At 44.5% G+C, this 17,564-nt stretch overlaps 1 protein-coding gene and 1 pseudogene across 1 annotated transcript; one reads left to right on the top strand and one right to left on the bottom strand.

Annotated features, from left to right (window-relative positions):
• Positions 1-1,247: 1,247 nt before the first annotated feature.
• Positions 1,248-6,728, bottom strand: IL9 (interleukin 9). The gene is made up of 6 exons (XM_046667790.1): positions 6,615-6,728; positions 6,464-6,499; positions 6,346-6,378; positions 5,027-5,158; positions 3,730-3,852; positions 1,248-1,253 (listed from the first exon to the last, which is right to left on the bottom strand). The coding sequence occupies exons 1-6, from the start codon at positions 6,726-6,728 to the stop codon at positions 1,248-1,250; spliced, it is 444 nt and encodes a 147-aa protein (XP_046523746.1).
• Positions 6,729-8,271: 1,543 nt separating this feature from the next.
• LOC124242625 (40S ribosomal protein SA-like) lies at positions 8,272-14,313 on the top strand (annotated as a pseudogene).
• The last annotated feature ends 3,251 nt before the right edge of the window (positions 14,314-17,564 follow it).

Below are 17,564 nucleotides of genomic sequence, written 5' to 3'. Positions count from 1 at the left end.
TACCTCCCTCATGCAACTACTCACATGTTTTTCTGCAGAATATTAATGTGTTCAATTACAGCATCGGCCCCAGGCTCTGCTCTGGGTGTTATGTAATATATGGTGCATGAACTGTGTGCATTCTCTCCACAAGGCGGAAGAGTTTGAATGAAAACTATCTGGCCCCCAGGTTTTTGGATAAGGGAGTGCGGACCTGTATTATCGTGAATTGATTTTACCCTCAGGCTGTAGTCAGAGGAAACACAACATCCACACCTGATACACACAGAATAAGAAAAGAGCAGAAGGGGCCAGCCTGGTGGCGCAGCGGTTAAGTTCGCATGTTCTGCTTCTCTGCAGCCCAGGGTTCTCCGGTTTGGATCCCGGGTACAGACATGGCACCGCTTAGCATAAAGCCATGCTGTGGTAGGCATCCCACATATAGAGTAGAGGAAGATGGGCACGAATGTTAGCTCAGGGCCAGTCTTCCTTAGAAAAAAGAGGAGTATTGGCAGTAGTTAGCTCGGGGTTAAGTAGTTAATCAAAAAAAAAAAAAAAGAAAGGAAAAGAGCAGAAAGGAAAGAGCAAAGGGCTTGGAATCAGAGACAGCTGGGCTTGGACTCCTGCTCTCACCCTCACCAACTACGGACCTCGGGAGAGTCAGTCTCCCTACTTGAGCCTTGATTTCCTTCTCTGTACAACAGAAATACTATGTACCCACCTCCCACGGTTTATTAGGGGATTAAATGAGATAATGCACGCTTAGTATATACAGAGTAAGGGCTTAGTAATTACATGATTAATATTAATACACAATAATAAATATATTAGTATTTGATAGACCTTTTTCTCGGCGCCTTGTCCATGGGAATCCAGAGAGCAGCTAGGTAGCCAGGCAAGACAGCCACACCTGGATATGGCGTTCAGTGCACCGTGCAGGGTCAGGATGCTAGCCCTGGGAGCCCTGTGCATGAGATGGGAGGGCACTGAGGATACTTAGAGGTCAGAGTTTGAGTCTCGGGGAAGAAATCATTTGGGGATGCTGGGAGATACTAATAAAAACAATAATAGTTGGAACACGAATTCTCACACCCACTGTCATGGGAGATCCTCAGAAAACCTCCTTGATAGAACCTTGCCCCACCCCGACCACCCACGGCTGCCACATAATGGTTTTCACCTCTCTCGGGAAACAGATGGGTGAGCGGACTATGACTATTGTCTATTTGTCTCAAGGTTTCTGTCCCCTGCAAAATGCTTGGTGGCCTTCAGTGCTAAGGGAGGACAAAGGTTCAACCAGTGGTCCCCTTCTGAAAGCGTCTTGACTTGGGAATCCAACTTGTTCTTAGATTTACGTGTCACTGGAAATTAATCACCGAGAAACTTGTCTCTTTCTGTCCAAATGAAGACTTAAAAAATTATGATTAGATGTGCCCATGAACCCACAATTTCTGCACCCAAGAAGATAATAAAACGCTCCCCTGACATGGGCCCCCTTTGCTAAAACTCCTGCTTCACCTCTCTTATGTGAGAGGGACTTGTCTGCAGGCCGAGGGTGAAACCTGTGCCCATCCCCATCACTGCAGGAGCCGCACAACTCCAAGGACCGGGCTACGTGATCCTCAGAGACTCTCACCTTGGGCCAACAGCTGTGCGCAGTGCAAGTCCCGTTGGATATTGCTTGACGTTGTAACTGGTAAAAGATAAAAGCCAAGCAAATCCCTTTGAGGAACTCTGTCTCTTGGTGCTCTGAACTTTACATATTATTGTGATCAAAAGGCTGGTCTAGCCCAGTAGGGAGGGAAAACAATTTGAATCTTATTAGTACCTAAAAAATTACTCCCCATGGTAGATTCCTCTAAGTTCTTTCCGAGCCTCTGAGTCTTCAGGCAGTCGGGGAGAGGGCCATTCTGACTGTCAGACCCACCCCAAGACCTTCACCTTAACCCTGCCTCCACCCTGCCCGTCACACAGAGCCAGGGATGCCAAGCAGGATGCTTCCTAGCAGGCTGTCCCCTCCCAAGTGGGCTGGTCATGGGAATCCCAGCCTTGCGGCCTGCCTGGAGGTGTTTGAAGGGACCTCACCTTTCTGAGCACAGATAGTACGTCTGGGTACCACCCCTTCTCCAGGCGAGCACGATCCTGACCTACCCACCACTTCATACTTTGTTTTTGCATCTCAAAGGCTTTTCATCCATTCGGTCAATATTTATAGAGCACCTCCTCTGGTATAGGAGTAGCGTAGGCTCAGGACCGGCATTTAGGACACAACAGTGAGCAAAACAAAGTTCTTTGCCCTCGGGGCACTAGCATTTGAGAAGGGAGAGACAGGCGGTAAACAGCAAACATGATAAATTAAAAAATGGGAGAGCATCTTAGAAGGTGCTAAGTACTGTGGAACAGAAGCCAGGATCAGAAATACTGGGGGTGGCAGGCAGGTTGAGTATTTAGGTGAGATGGCTAGTTTATGAGTCAGGGTTCTCCAGAGAAATAGAACTAATAGGATGGATGGATAGATGATAGATAGATAGACAGATTTACTATAAGGAATTAGCTCATATAAGTATGGAGGCTGAGAAGTCCCACAGTCTGCTGTCTACAAACTGGAGGCCCAGAAAAGCCTGTGGTATAGTTCTGATCCAAGTCCGAAAGCCTGAGGACCAGGGGAGCTCATGGTGTCAGTCTCAGTCTGAGTGTAGGAGAAGAGCCAGGTCCCAGCTCAAGTGTCAGGCTGAAGGCCAGTTCTTCCCCTGCCTTTTGTTCCATTCAGCCCTCAATGGATTGGATGAGGCCCGCCTACACTGGGGAGAGCATCCACTTCACTGGGTCTACCGATTCAAATACTAATCTCACCCAGAAACCCCCTCCAGACACACTCAGAAATAATGTTCAGTCAAATATCTGCACACCCTGGGGTCTAGTCAAGTTGACACATAAAATTAGCCGTCACAGATAGCTACAGCCACACTATGTCAGCCAGAACACTTAGTTCAAGGATCCCGTGGGTATACCCACCACGAGGCTCTGCACGCCAGCCAGGCACTCCATCTGGCACGTGGTGGGCACTGGCTGAGCTTCTTTCAGGTGAAGAGACAACTGGATCCATCCCAGTGGTTCTCTGCTTTGTGCTCTGACCCAAAGAGTCTGCTCTGTGACCTTCTGGTTTGGTTTCGAGCACTTTCCTCTCTTCTCTGGGAACGCGCGCACGTTCTTGAGCAGTCTCCCACCTCCTGGGCTTATAATTTAATGCCTTCTCCCATTTCAGGTAGAGTTGGTTTCAGGACCCCAAACGCCTTGGCAGTGCCCTGAGCCTCCCTCCCTCAGCGCCCACAGGGAGGGCACCTCAGGCATACCCTTTAGCCCCCTGAGGTAGCAACCCTCAGACTGTCCCCACCAGCCCCTTCATAACTGCACCCCGACAGCCCCAGACACAGCTCGTGAGGCTTCCAGGCAGTATTCAGGATAACACATCCTATTGTTATCACAGGAATATTGGACCCGTTCAGCCCATTGACCGAGTTTGTAGCTTTCTGTGATCTGAGCAGCAAGGCGCAAATAAGCCCCTAGAGACCAGGTTTTGTGCTTTTCTTCTCGTATATATTTATTCCAAAATAAAGACATAAAATTTTAAACAAATTATTACAACTGATTTTAACTTATCATGGCTTACTCGACTTTTTAATTGTAACAACTTAAAGAGGAGGCTTTTTAAATTCAATAAATAAAATAAATAATATTTCCTCTTCATACTTTGCCTCTCTGGGTCTCTGCATCTCTGATCCTTTTTTTCTGGAAAATTTCCAGAAGACTCTTCAGAAATGTCACTGTGTTGCCTCTTGTGGTTTGGTTGCATGGCTGTTCACAGGAAAACAACTGTAAAGGGGATAAAAGTCAACGAAGTAACTAAAACAGCATGGAACCCAGCAGCCGCAGGACCCCCTTGCCCAGAGCCCGGTGGAGGGGGTGGGTAGGCCATGGGGAGCGAGGTGTGCAAGCAGCAGGGGGCTTGAGACATAGAGCAAGCGGACGGGGAGGTCCCAGGCTAGCATTTTGTATGGACAGAGTGGGTGGGTTGACTTTGTGGTAGGATTTCATGGGTCCTGAACACACACACACACACACACACACACACACACACTTAGATCTATCAAATGGCCCTAAATCTCCTCATTAGAGGAAATCTTTTCTTGGGACTCTTTAAAGCTAGAAATTTTGTTATTATCCTTTTCGGTTGTCCTTCTAAGGTGATTTTATAGCACGATGGCTAAGAGCGGGACTTTGGGGCCACATAGACCAGACTTCAAATCTTAACTCTGCCACTTACTAAATACGTAGCCTCAAGCAAATTGGTTAACCTCGCTGAGCCCTCAGTTTCCTCCTGTACAAAGTGATAAGTCTAACAATTGTCTTTAAGGCAGGTATTCAGGAAAACGGCATATACTAAGCACTTAGAACTCCGCGCTGTGGCTGCCGAAGCACATGCTGTTAGCTGAGTGAACTCTCCCTCCCGTGGTCTCCTGCAGGGACGTGAATGCTCAGAGTCCACCCTCTCGCCCTCCCTCCATGGACTGAGGTATATGCTGATGGGCATTTAGGGCAAAGGGCGAATTTCCACCTGGATCTCGCTGCATTTTCCTTTAAACCCCTTCTTAGCCAATCAAAAAAATCTTTAACTTACAGGGTACCACATTCACCCAGCTAACCAATCGAATCTCTAGGACAACTTAGTATTGTGTGAGCTATAGCCCTGATTCTCTAGATTTTCACTTTTAATTAAAGTCAGGGCAGATTCTTTCACTGTTCAGCAGATGGAGAGAAGTAAATGGCAACATGGGTGTGAGCGTTTTCTAAAACCAAGGGGAGCAATGGACTATTGGCACAGATCTCACTTTAATTTCACTGTTCTGATTCAAATTCTTAGATGCCCCTTATCAATCTTGAACTACCAATTCCAACTGTATTATCCTTTCTCGTTCAGAGAGAGTCAGCATTGACATTCACACAAAAATAACCAACCAGAACATATCACGGATGAGAACAAGCTCACCTGACACTTGTTGTTCTTTAGGGCTGCAACTGTTTTTTTCACCCGGTTGAAAATCAGGGCGAATCTTGTTTTCACTGTGGTGTTGGTCATCTGTGACAGACCCTCCTGGAAGCATGCTGTGGTGCAGTCGTCCTGGTAAATAATAAGGATTTATGAAAGGAAACACTCAGAGACAGCTTTGAGAAGGAATCACAAAGAGAATGCTTTTAGATACAATTTTAATTTAACCAACGTAATCTAAACTTGCATTAATTTTAGAGAGGCCCCTTGCCAGTCTAGGAAATGACCCTTCCTATTTCAAGGTGAAGCCATTTTTCCACAGTGACACTCCCTGGAGATTTCCACCATGTTCCATCAGGGAACCTGAGGCCTGTGGGCCTGGCAAACAGCCAGCTCTGAGTCTCCTTTTCAAGCGATGCTCTCCTGTTTCAAGTCTTGGAACAGTGAGTTTGAAAGTACAGAGAAAGGAAAAACCTTTTCACACCAGCCTGATGGGATGTGCCAGTTGCATACAGCCAATGTTTCAGCAGAAGCTAAAATCACAGAATAGAAACCGGGAGGTTGGGCTGGGCTTTAAGTGCGTGGATCCTCCTCAGAAGGCAACAGAGTGTGGTGTCTGACCTCAGCTGGGGTGAAAAGCTCAGATTCTGCCAGGCCTTGCTTGTGAGAGAGCAAAGCTCAGCACGGGTAAAGCTCAGTTCTTCCTCCTCACCTCAACCAGGAAGTTCCTGCCTCGCTTCCTCTCTGCCAAGGAGGGCAATGACCGCCCGGAAACCCTTTCACTTCCCCTTGACCCACACCCTCAGACACCCTCTCCTGCCAGAGGACAGCATTCAGACCATGCAAGAGCCACACTGAAATAGCTAAATAGAAGAATGGGAAGGAAGGGAGGGAGGGAGAAAGAAGGCATGGCACATAGTTTACGCCAGAAGAAGGACAGAGAGTTGTCATTTTATTCACAATGTTTTGCAACCCTGGAGTTACTGGCAAATGGATTAGAAAGTAGCGTGATGTGAGCTGTATCACTTGTTATATTCTCAGTTCCGGTTTGATTCAATTCAAGACCACTAGTCAAAAACACGTTCAAGATTCTTTCCTAAATATTGAAAAGTGTTCAAACTTCTCAAGGAGCATAAGATTGACTAAATACAAAGACATGTATATAGTATAGAATTTCAGGAGCCTGGTCTTAAAAGGAAACACTAATCTGTAACAATTGCAAGTAAGTAATACTTTCTTATTTAAAATATCAAATAGGGCAATTTATTTTTCCTTAAAAACATTTAAAAAACAAGATTATATTATTTTATTCTACTCACAGAAGGAATGGGCAGACACAAACAATCGGTCACCTGCAAAAGAGAAATTCCAGAGTGAAGATTCTAGATGAGAAAATTAAAATTAGTTTGGAAAGTTTTTAAAAGAGCATTTACTCACATTGGTGCTGCAGCTGCATTTTGAAGGTGGGTGCTCCTAAAGTAAGTAGAGAGACAAGAACCCATAGTAGGTGGTGCGTTTTTCATCCTCTTATATTTCAATTACATTTCCGATAGCTGCCCTTCCCACCGGCACCCTCTCTGCAGCTTACCTGTAGGTTGTCGATGAGGTACTTGACATCCATGATTCCTGCCGTGGTGGAGCACCCCTGGCCAGCCACAGAGCAGAGGAGGAGGGCAGAAGCAAGGACCACGACCAGAAGCATCTTGACACAGGACTGGGACTCTGCCTGTGGATGCCTCAGATCAAGTCATATTTAAAGCCCCCTGGCAAACATGGAAAAACCCTGATATCAAACTGATACCAAGTGCCCACTTTTTCTCTGTAATTTTGGGCCACTTGACATTGAAAAATATATATCTATACATATCAAATTGAGTCACTTGGCAAAGACTATGTTACATTGTGCCAGGAAATATCATTCCTCAGAAAAGACGCTTTTCAAAAAGGTGGGTGCTGAGATGCTGCAGGAAAAGTTAAAGATCTTAAAACCATAATTTTTTTTTTTTTAAGGCAGAGATTCTGGTTGTGAGAGTTAGAATACTTTCCATGAAAGCCCAGGGCTGTATTTTCCCTTTTTTACTTTATTGGAAATGCTGACATAATAGCCAGTCACAGGTGTTCCAGAGAAGAAGGCCATGGAGGGGGAGAGGGGGACATGGGGGAGGCGGGCAGGAGATGAGACATAGTACAGCTTCCTTAGCTATTCTGTCTGTCAGAGTTTTTGCAACGTCAGTCTTTGCAAGCTCAGTCAGTCATTGCAACCTCAGTCTTACTGTACTTTATTTCCCAGTCTTAACAATGTCTTTCATGCCTGGGCCAGATTCTCCATGTCATACAAATGCATCTTTGTGCAAGTATTCCTTTGAACAGGTGTCCGAAGGAGGGACTCTTCAATTGTAAGCACAAGAATGCAGCAATAGCCCGGTAAAAATGGCCTCAAGGGTTCATTAACATTCTTAGGGAACTTACATAGAACTGTGCAACATCAAGTAAAAACTCAGTGATTGAGATAGGATAATAGCTAACATTTATTGAGCACCTGCTACACACCAGTCACAATTCAAAGCACTTTATGAGAATTAAACCATGTAATACGTACTACCACCAAATGAGGTAGGTACTAATTTGTCATGCCCATTTTTTACCTTTTAAAATACCGTCTGTATCTTAGCTTCCCGGCCCTTTGATGGGTCTGTTCTTATCACTGTGAACCAGAAAGCAGTCTCATGTAGCCCTCTGAGGTAAGTACTGTGATTTTCCTCATTATTTTACAGATGAGGAAACTGAGGCACAGAGGGGCAAGTGATTTGGCCAAAGCCACACTGCCGGGAAGAAACAAAATTTGTATTCAAACCCAGAAGTCTGGCTGCTGGGTCCAGCTCCTAATCTTCCTGCTCTTCTGCTTCTCTGTGCTTTTTGTCTGCCTCTCCTACCGGGATACACGCCCCGGGGGCCTTGTGGGTCTAGTTTTTCCCTATATCCCCAGGGCTTGGGAAGGTGCCTGGGGAAAAGGGGGCTATCACTAAACGCATGTTGAATTAAAACATTAATTTGAAAAGTAGTTTTTATAGTAAGAAAGGTGCTCATAAACCGAGATTTTATAAGGTTTCAAATCTGGTTTCTAGAGTACACATTTGGAGGTGGGTGCACTTAAGAAGATATATCTTCTATTCACTAGAAACTGAAAAGGGGGGGGGGGCGGTTCTTCTGCTCAGCATTTTGAGCCATAGCAGCCAACAGGGACAATGCTGTAAGACTTTCCCACTACTGCTGCAAGAGTGTGTGGCAATGTTGGTGTTCCCAGTGCATGTTGCTCCTTAGGAGTGATGATGGGTCCTCGCTGTTTGGCTGCTCTAAGGGGAAGGGGAGCATCTTGGTGGCAAACAAGGTAAAAAGGAATCGGCTTTTTGCTAAAGTCCCCGAATTCCCCCACAGTTCTGACTTCATGCCTGTCCCTTGCAGGCCCTAAGGAGAAAGTTCGAAGGCCCCCCAGCCTACGGCAAACACTTTTATTATGGGGTCCAGTATCTATGCCCTTTTCTTGTTGATAGAACCCTAATTAGTTCAGGGCAGCACGGTGCCCAGTCAAACACCCACTTTTTCAGCCTGTCTTGCTGCTACAGGTGGCCATCTGATGTGTTCTGACCAATGCAATGTCTGTAGAGTTCCTTTGCTTTCCTGGTAATAGGAGACAAAGGTAGCTGAAACCTGCTCTTTCACCTTATTTCAATTTGGGCATAGGTGTGATAGCAGGAGCTTCAGCAGCAATCTTACAACTACGAAGGAATAGACAAGAGAATTGCAGCAATAGCGACACCAACACTTTGCATAAATAGAAAATAATCATAAAAGCAATAAAAATAAAGCTACGAAAGCAACAATAGAAAGTAACAATAAAAATACAATAGCGGTACTAAATTCTAGCTAGCTATTACTGTCTACTGAAGAGTCTGAGCCTTGAAGCTCAGGAAAAATGGAAAGCTCTGATAAAATGGAAATTAGCATGTGCTGGAGAGGTGTGAAAGATATGCTAGCATCAGACTGAACCTTTTCCCCTGACATCACTGGGAGACTTAAAAGAGACCTGAAAAGGCCATCATCTTCTCACGATGTGAGTCAATGTTAGTTAATGCTGTGTGAACCACGGAAAGCATTTCACGTACCACCAGGCATGCCTCCCCGACTGAGCGAAACATGATGCCACCCCTCTGACTGTCCAGAGGGGTCTCTACCCAGAAAGAGAACGGACCTGTTCAAAGCCATGTCTCTAGTCACTAGTGGGAGGTAGTATAGCGTAGTGGGTAAGACCAGTGACCCTGGAATCAGGCTGCCTGGGTTCAAATCTTGCTTCTATCACTTGTTAGCCACATGGCCTTGGGCGCCTTGCTCTCCCTACCCAAGCTTCAATGTCCAGACTGTAAGATAAGGATAAGGATGTGGAAAACGGGGAGAGGGGCGAGGTTGTGGTACAGGCCTCCCTCAGAGGTTTCTTGTAAAGATTAAAAGAAGTGTTTACTCAGTGCTTAAGTAGCCTCAATTTGAAGGGCATCAGCGTAACGTCTAGTTTAGGGGTCAACAAACTATAAGCTACTTGGCCAGATCCAGTGTAAGGCCTACAAGCTAAGTACAGTTTTTAACCTTTTTGAAGTGTTGTTAAAAAATAGTTAACAAAGAAAAATGTGTGACAGAGACTGCACGTAGCTGGTAAAGCCCAAATTATTTACAGTCTGGCCCTTTACAGAAAAAGTTTGCCACCCCGGTGTAGCTCACACACTGCATTCCTCATTTTCAGAAGACACCATCAACTATCTTCCCCTGTTGGGAAGGGTAGAACTAGGAGTTGGTGGCCCAAGTGTCTCTTCTCCCATTACCCTTCTGGCTATTCAGCGCAGGCCTCTGTACAGAGGGGTGGGGAATGGGGACCTGGAATCATCAGCTGCCAGGTTCTCTGAAGTGCTGGAGGCCCATCCTCTCCTGTGGCTGTCTGTGGAGTGAGCTTGATGGCCCCAGGAGCCAAAGGTCTTCTCTTGGTATAGCCAGGTGCCCGCCATAAACCATATCTCTGGTAGACCCAGGAAGAGCCCTATGTATTGAAGTCAGGAGAAAAGTGGGTGAATTAACATTCCTTTCTCCCTGGGCCAACTCCCGGCCTGACCAACTGGCCTTGGGTCACCCACCTGCCTACCCACCCCAAGAGTTGGTGCAGGGAAAGGTGACCAGTGGACACTGGTGCTCCGTGGGCTCGTTACCTAGCCTTTACAAGCATCAATGTACCATCAACACTCGCCCATACAGGAATCTGGGGCAGATCACCCAGTTTTATGTCATGGAAGCATAGGAGTGTTCCATTTAGGATGCTTCCTCAGGAATGAACCACATTCCCATTTGAAATGTGGCCTGTTCTGGTCCAGATTCCACTCATGCTCTGCTCTCCACCTTACCTACCACCCTGTAGTCACGTTGGTTTCTTTCTATTTCTAGCCTCCAGGCCTTTCCTTTTGCTAAACTCTGCCTGGAATATTCTTCCTCAGCTCTTCCATGTATGACCCATTCTCATCCTTCAGGCCTTAACGCAAATGCCACTTCCTCCAGGAGGCCCTCCCTGACCACAGTAATCATTGCAATCTGGATGACTCTGTCAGTGTCTATTCCTCCTAGTGGGATGTAAGTTTCGTGAGAACCAATATGACGACTGACTCTTGTTCACTCTTGTATTCCCAGGGCATGGTCTATATTAAGTGCTCAAGAATTACTGGTTAAATGAATGAATGATGAGTAAACCTAATTTTTAAAAAATTTATTAAATTTATATTATTTGGGAAATAACCAGTATTTGTTCCCAGTGAGTCATTACAAATACAGAGCAGATATAACTTTTAAAAACCTGAACCAGGAAAGCACTCGAAGAGTGATTAAGCAATGAAAGAAACCAACCCTCCTGTTCTATAGCCCCTTGAGAATTTGAAGTGCTTTTCAATCTCTTCTCACCTTCAATTCTCATAGTGACTGCATGGGGAAGGCGTGTCAGGTGTGGGAACTCCAGCTTTGTAAAGGATGAAAGAGAGAGAGAGAGGTGACTATTTTTTACAATTCTTTCCCATCTCCCCAACCACTCAGTTACAAAAAAGGAAAGACTTAAGGGTATTTAAATGGTAGCTCTGCAGTTCAAAACACTGTTTAAACAGCAGATGTTTATCTAGGCAAAGTCTACAGCTTTTGAGGGTTAGCTTCTAGGATTTCTTTCAGTATCGAAAGCTAAGTATGCAAATGATCTCCTACAGAGGAAATACACCAAGCTCAGAAATTAATTACTCACCTATTTTAAAAATTAAGAAGTTAGACAGTGGGACGCTTATCAAGATTTAGCATAGATAGTATATTTACAACGAATGATAAATGACAATACTCAACCATTTATTTTGTTCCAAAGAAAAAGTTTGACATTTTTATTTTGTGATAAAAACCCATGTGTCACAGATTATTTCTCTAGTAATAAAGCAAAATGATTATTTATTCTAGGAAACCACAGTGCCAAATGACATACCCCTAAAAAGGCACTAAATTTCTAAGTAAAACCCATTATGCCTTTTTTTCTAAACAGCCAAGAGATAACTAGTCATGAGAATCTTCATGCACTAATTTCTTAATCAAATAGTTACTTCTAGGTTAGTATTTCCCAACCAAGTGTGAGGGGCCAAGCCCCACTGAACGTGCTGTCATCCCTATAACGGCTTCCCCCCAGGGAGAGTGATTTCCAGCTGGGTGCCCTGCACCTCTCCCCTCGCATCCCTCCTAAACAAATTCTGGGTCCCATGAGCACAAGACTTCCTGCTCCCATGCAGCTTCCAGAGCTCCAGGACTTAGGATCCATTTCTCTCCACTCGCCCCTTCTACTCCTCCTCACCGCTGGTGAATCACAATCCATGTTATCCTTATAAATGGAATTTTACTTCCTCCCATCGACGCAGCCCATCGTTACCTGAAACCTGCCCCTATATTTGTTAGAGACTGTGGGACCCCCTTTGCTGGAGCCAATTTAGTAGTGTCCATCTAATTAAGAAAGGATGAGAATGCCTGTCCTGGATCACATCGGGGAAGGCACTAGAACTTGTTGAACCCTTACTACACACAAGGTAACATATTACGCACTTTATGTACATTATCCGACTCAGCCCTCTCAGCAGTCTTTATTATCCTCATTATATAGATGTGGAAATGGAAGCTCAGAGAGGCTGCAAGTCACCTTGGTCACACAGCCGGCAACTTGAACTGGATTTATTGGACCCCAGAGCCTGTGCTCTTGTCTGCTATGTCATATGTCAATGCCCATTTCGGCCGACCCAACTATATAGCCCCAATCCTAAGTCTGCTTGATGCAAAGTGTGGTTCTGGGGCTGGGGGAGGTAGAACTAGCGATCAGCTGTATTGTTGTCCTAGGGCTGCCATAACAAAGTACCATGAACTGGGTGACTCAAGGCAGCAGAAATTCATTCTCTCAGAGTTCTGGAGGCCAGAAGTCTGAAATCAAGGTGTTGGCAGGGCTGGAATCAGCCTGACCGCTGCAGTCAGCTGGCTGTCGAGAAGAGCTGCCTCTTCCCAACTGGCTGAATAAGGCTCCCAGGATAAGCCTGGGAGGTTGGAAAGGTAGAGGACAGCCCTACGTCACCAAGGATGCTTTGGCCACAAATTGCAGAAACCCCAGCTAATGCTGGCTTAAACATTGCGGAAATTTACCATCTCACAAGATGCTGAATCTGTGGATGGAGTGGGCCCCAGGTAGGGGGACCAGGACTCGGGCATCTCTGTCTCTCTGGGGGTTGGCTTTGCCCTCAGGGTGCCTCCCCTCATGCCCCAGAGGAGCCAATAGGCACAGAGCTCCATAGGCACAGCTCCCAAGGCACCTGCATTCAGGGGAGGCCAAGGCTGTGAGTCTCCATGAGGAAGTTATAGTTCACTCAGAGTCCTCCCAGTCCAGATAACCTTGCCAATCAAGCCTAGTTGATATTTTACGTCATCTAGTTTTCAGGGCAACAGAACTAAAAAATTAATGGAAAGGCCAAATTCTCTTTCAGAAGGAGAAATGGTTGTGTTAACATACTACCTACTTCATAGACATCCGTAAGTGAGTTCATTCTTAATTTTCCCTTTTTTGTGCTTTTTTTTTTTCAAGTTTTGCTCAGGGTTATGCTATCCTCATCAAGCGCTTTAGGACACTTTCCATCCTTGTCCTTTGGAAGAGTTTAAATAGTATGAGAATTTTCAGTGTGCCCTCTCTCCTCCAGGGAAAACATGGGATTTTTCTTGTTCATTTCCACAAACCCAGTGACAAAACAGTGTCCAGGACACAACAGTTAGAATATTTGCTGTCTTTTCCATGCTACCCAGAGAGCGGTCCACGGCAATGCTCTGGGTTCCTCTCATAACTTAAAGGGAAACTTTCACAACGTCCGGGTCCCTTGATGTCCCATAAATGAAGGAGGAGGATGTCTTCAAATTCCTTGCAGCAAGAACCCACTTAGGTGGCACCCACCTTGACTTCCACGTGGAATACTACATTTACAAAAGGAAAAGTGACAGCATCTGCATCGTAAATCTGAAGAGAACCTGGGAGAAGCTTCTGCTGGCAGCTTGTGCCATTGTTGCCTTTGAAAATCTGGCTGATGTCAGTGTCATATCCTCCATGAAAACCTGCCAGCGGGCTATGCTGAAGTTTGCTGCTGCCGCTGGAGCCAGTCCGATAGCTGGCCACTTCACTCCTGGAGCCTTCACTAACCAGCTCCAGGCAGCCTTCTGGGAGCCAAAGCTTCCAGTGGTTACAGATCCCAGGGTCAACCACCTAGCCTCTCAGAAAGGTGTGTTACGTTAACCTGCTTACCATTGCTCTGTGTCACACAGACTCTCTGCACCACCTGGATGTTACCATCCCATGCAGCAACAAGGGAGCTCGCCCAGTGGGTCTGATCTGCTGGGTGCTGGCCTGGGAAGTTCTGCTCATGCGTGGCACCGTCACCTGTCAACACCCACAGGTCACCCCAGACGTTTACTTCTACAGTGACCCTGAAGAGATTGAAAAGGATGGGCAGGCCGCTGCTGAAAAGGCGTTGACCCGAGGGGAACTTCAGGGCGGATGGATTGCTCCAGCTCCTGAATTACTGCTACTCACCCGGGGGTCGTGCACAGACTGGTCCAAAGGCGTGCAGGTGCCCTCTGTGCCTGTGCAGTAGTTCTCTGCCAAAGACAGGAGCCCTCAGGCCGCCACTGAGGACTGGTCTGTAGCTAGCAGGTAGGAGCAACCACTCAGTGGCCTTAAGCTGTTCTTCTGGAGACTCTTAAACAGAAAATGGAGGTAAGGTTGACAGAAAATAAACTGTCAGTTTCAAGAAAAGAAAATATTTGCTGAATGAAGTTCCGACAGAACTTGTCCATAAAATCTGGGTCAGATGACTTTTGGAGGTTAATTCTTTGTGATTTTCTGTTTTTTCTCTTTTTAGTGCTATATTATGTTTTCTACTTTTTAATTTCTTTTTTCCTAAGGAAGATTCGCCCTGAGCTAACACCCACTTCCAACCTTCCTCTTTTTTGTATGTGAGCTGCTGCCACAGCATGGCCACTGACAGACAAGTGGTGTAGGTCGACGACCGGGAACTGAACCTGGGCTGCCCAAGCAGAGTTTGCCTAACTTAACCACTAGGCAACTGAGGCTGGCCCTCTACTTTTTAATTTTTTATGTGAATTTTCCTAGAAAAAGATCTCAGATTTGTGCTATCAAAGTGGTGATATTGTGCATTCTGCCCACATTTTCTCTTTGATGAAATTTGTACGAAATTTGTATATTTGATTCTTTTTAGTGATTCAAGTTACACTTTCATTTATCAATTTTGTGTACGATTTTTCTTATCTTTTAATTTAGCACTTTATGCTTTTGCCTGTATTCTTTCTTCTTACTTGATTTGGATTCATCTTATTGTTCCTCTTCTAGCTCCTTGAGTTGTGTTTGCTTCATATTTGACACAAATAGTAGCTCCAATTGTTGAGCACACTAGATGGCAGGCCCAGCGCTCCGTATTCTGCTTGCATTGTCTCACCAAATCCTCACAACGCTCCAGAGGCTTCATAAGAAGGCTTTATAACATAGTGGTTATGAGTGCAGACCGGAGACAGTCGCTGCTGCTTATAACTTTGTGACCTCGTGCAAGTGACTTCTCCATGCTTTGGCTTCCTCATCTGTAAAATGGGCTAATCCTATAATCTACATCATAAGGCTATTGTAGAGGATAAATTAGTTCATACACATAAAGCTCTAGAACAGTGCCTGGCATACAATTGGCACCATGGAAGTAGCTGATATTATTATTTAAAGATAAGGGGCTGGCGCTGTGGCCGAGTGGTTAAGTTCACACGCTCTGCTTTGGTGGCCCAGGGTTTCATGGGTTCGGATCCTGGGTGCGGACCTAGCACAGCTCATCAAGCCATGCTGAGATGGCATCCCACATAGCAAAACTAGAAGGATCTACATAGAATATATAACCACGTAGTGGGGGGCTTTGGGGAGAGGAAGAAAGCAAAAAGATTGGCAACAGATGTTAGCTCAGGGCCAATCTTTAAAAAAAGAACTCAGAAGACAGCTTAATTTACAACATTATATTAAAAAAAAAAGTAAAGTAACTTGCCCAGAATCACACAGCAGTTGCTAGATAAGGAGCCGTCTCCTTTTGAACACAGCCTGGACAGCATCACATGGATTTTAGTATGCAGTTTGCTCAATCTCATTAATTTCTTAATAGTCTATAATTTCAATTTTGGTTTCTTCTTTGATGAAGTTCCTCTGTTTTTTTCCTCTGTAGGAAACTTTTTTGTTTCTTCCCATCTCCATGATCTTCATCCTTGGAACTCAGAAATTTCAGCAGGATGTATTAAGTTGTGGCTATTTTTTAATTATTCCTGACTGGCACATAGTCCGTTTGATCTTAAGATCATAATCTTTCTCCAGTAAAATTATTTTCTATTAGTTCTTTGATCTACAATCTTTTTTCTCCTTTTATAATTCCTATTATACATATATTGAAATCTCCTAAACTTTTTTTCATATCTTTTTTTTCCCCTGAAATTTCTTATCAGTATTTTTAGTTCTGATTCCTGGGGAATCTTCTGGATGAGGTCTTTTAATTCTCCATTCAAATATCTGCAGAATCCAATCTGCTTTTTAACTGCTCTGTTGACATGTTTTTTCCACCAATGAATATATTAATTTTAATATTTTAAAATTTCAGTATGCATTCCAAAAACTGTGTTGACAAGCTCATGAAGCCAACCTGCCACCATCTTTATAAAAATGAGGAAGAAATGAAAAGCAAGAGACAAAACCACATAAAATGGCCTTTAAATTTTCCACTAAAATTAAATTGATTAAAAATTCCACTAAAACTTTCATTTCCACTAGTGTTCGTCCTTGGATACAGCCATCCAACTTCTCTTTCTCCAAAATCTGATGCCCACTGCCAGACTCTAAAAGCAGTTTTTTGGTTTCAGCCTACTCTCCCCCAAACCTTACCTCAGCCTCTTTCCATCTTCTTTTTTGATCTTTCGTAAAGTTTTCATTTTAGAACGGTTTAAGATTTACGAAACAATTGTAAATATACTAGAGAAGGTTCTCATATACTCTGCATCTAGTTTCCCTTATTATTAACATCTTACGTTTGTTACAAATGTACATGGTACATTTGTTACAATTAATGAACCAATATTGATACATTATTATTAACTAAAGTCTATACTTTATTCAGATTTCCTTAGTTTTTACTTAATGTTCTTTTTCTGTCCTGGGATTCCCCCCAGGACACCACATTACATTTAGTCATTATGTCTCTTTAGGCTCCTGTTGGCTGTGACAATTTCTCGCACTTTCCTTGTTTTGATGACCTTGACCGTTTTGAGGAGTACTGGTCAGGCATTTTGCAAAATGTTCTTCAACTGGAATTTGCCATGTTTTTCTCGTGATTAGACTGGAGTTAAGTGTTTGGGGAGGAAGACTGCACAAGTAAGGTGATGTTTTCCTCACAAAATGTCAAAGATACATGTATCGACATGACTTATCCCTGTTGATGTTGACTCGATCATCTGCCTGAGGTGGTGTGTGTCGAGTTTCTCCACTGTAACATTACTCTTCTCCCCCCTTCCATCCTGCACTCTTTGGAAGAGTCACCCTACACAGCCCACACATAAGGAGTGGGCAGTTGTGTTCCATTTCCTCGAGGGCTGAGTATCTACACAAATTAATTTGAATTTTTCTGTATGGGGGGATTTGCCTCCTCATTTATTTATTTATTTATATCAATATGGACTCACGGATATTTATTTTACACTTTGGGTGACAATCGAATACTGCTTTATTTATTTTCTTGCTCACATTGTTCCAGCTTTAGCCATTTGGGAGCTGTTTCAGTTGTCTCCTGTGCCTCCTTTGACCCCATCATTGTGGCTATTTTTGTTTTTTGAGCATTGTATTATTTTCTGGCACTACAAGATGCTCCCAGCTCAT

This window comes from Equus quagga, chromosome 7 (genome assembly GCF_021613505.1).
Source record: "Equus quagga isolate Etosha38 chromosome 7, UCLA_HA_Equagga_1.0, whole genome shotgun sequence".
NCBI classification, from domain to species: domain Eukaryota; kingdom Metazoa; phylum Chordata; class Mammalia; order Perissodactyla; family Equidae; genus Equus; species Equus quagga.
Note: the sequence above shows the minus strand (reverse complement) of the source record. Positions and strands in the feature narration are given on the sequence as shown.

Coding starts and splice junctions, on each gene's coding strand:
- IL9 (XM_046667790.1), bottom strand. CDS start 6,728: ATGCTTCTGGTCGTGGTCCTTGCTTCTGCCCTCCTCCTCTGCTCTGTG. Junction 6,379..6,463: donor AATGCAGCTGCAGCACCAAT/GTGAGTAAATGC, acceptor TCTCTTTTGCAG/GTGACCGATTGTTTGTGTCT. Junction 3,853..5,026: donor TAAAGAACAACAAGTGTCAG/GTGAGCTTGTTC, acceptor TCCCCTTTACAG/TTGTTTTCCTGTGAACAGCC.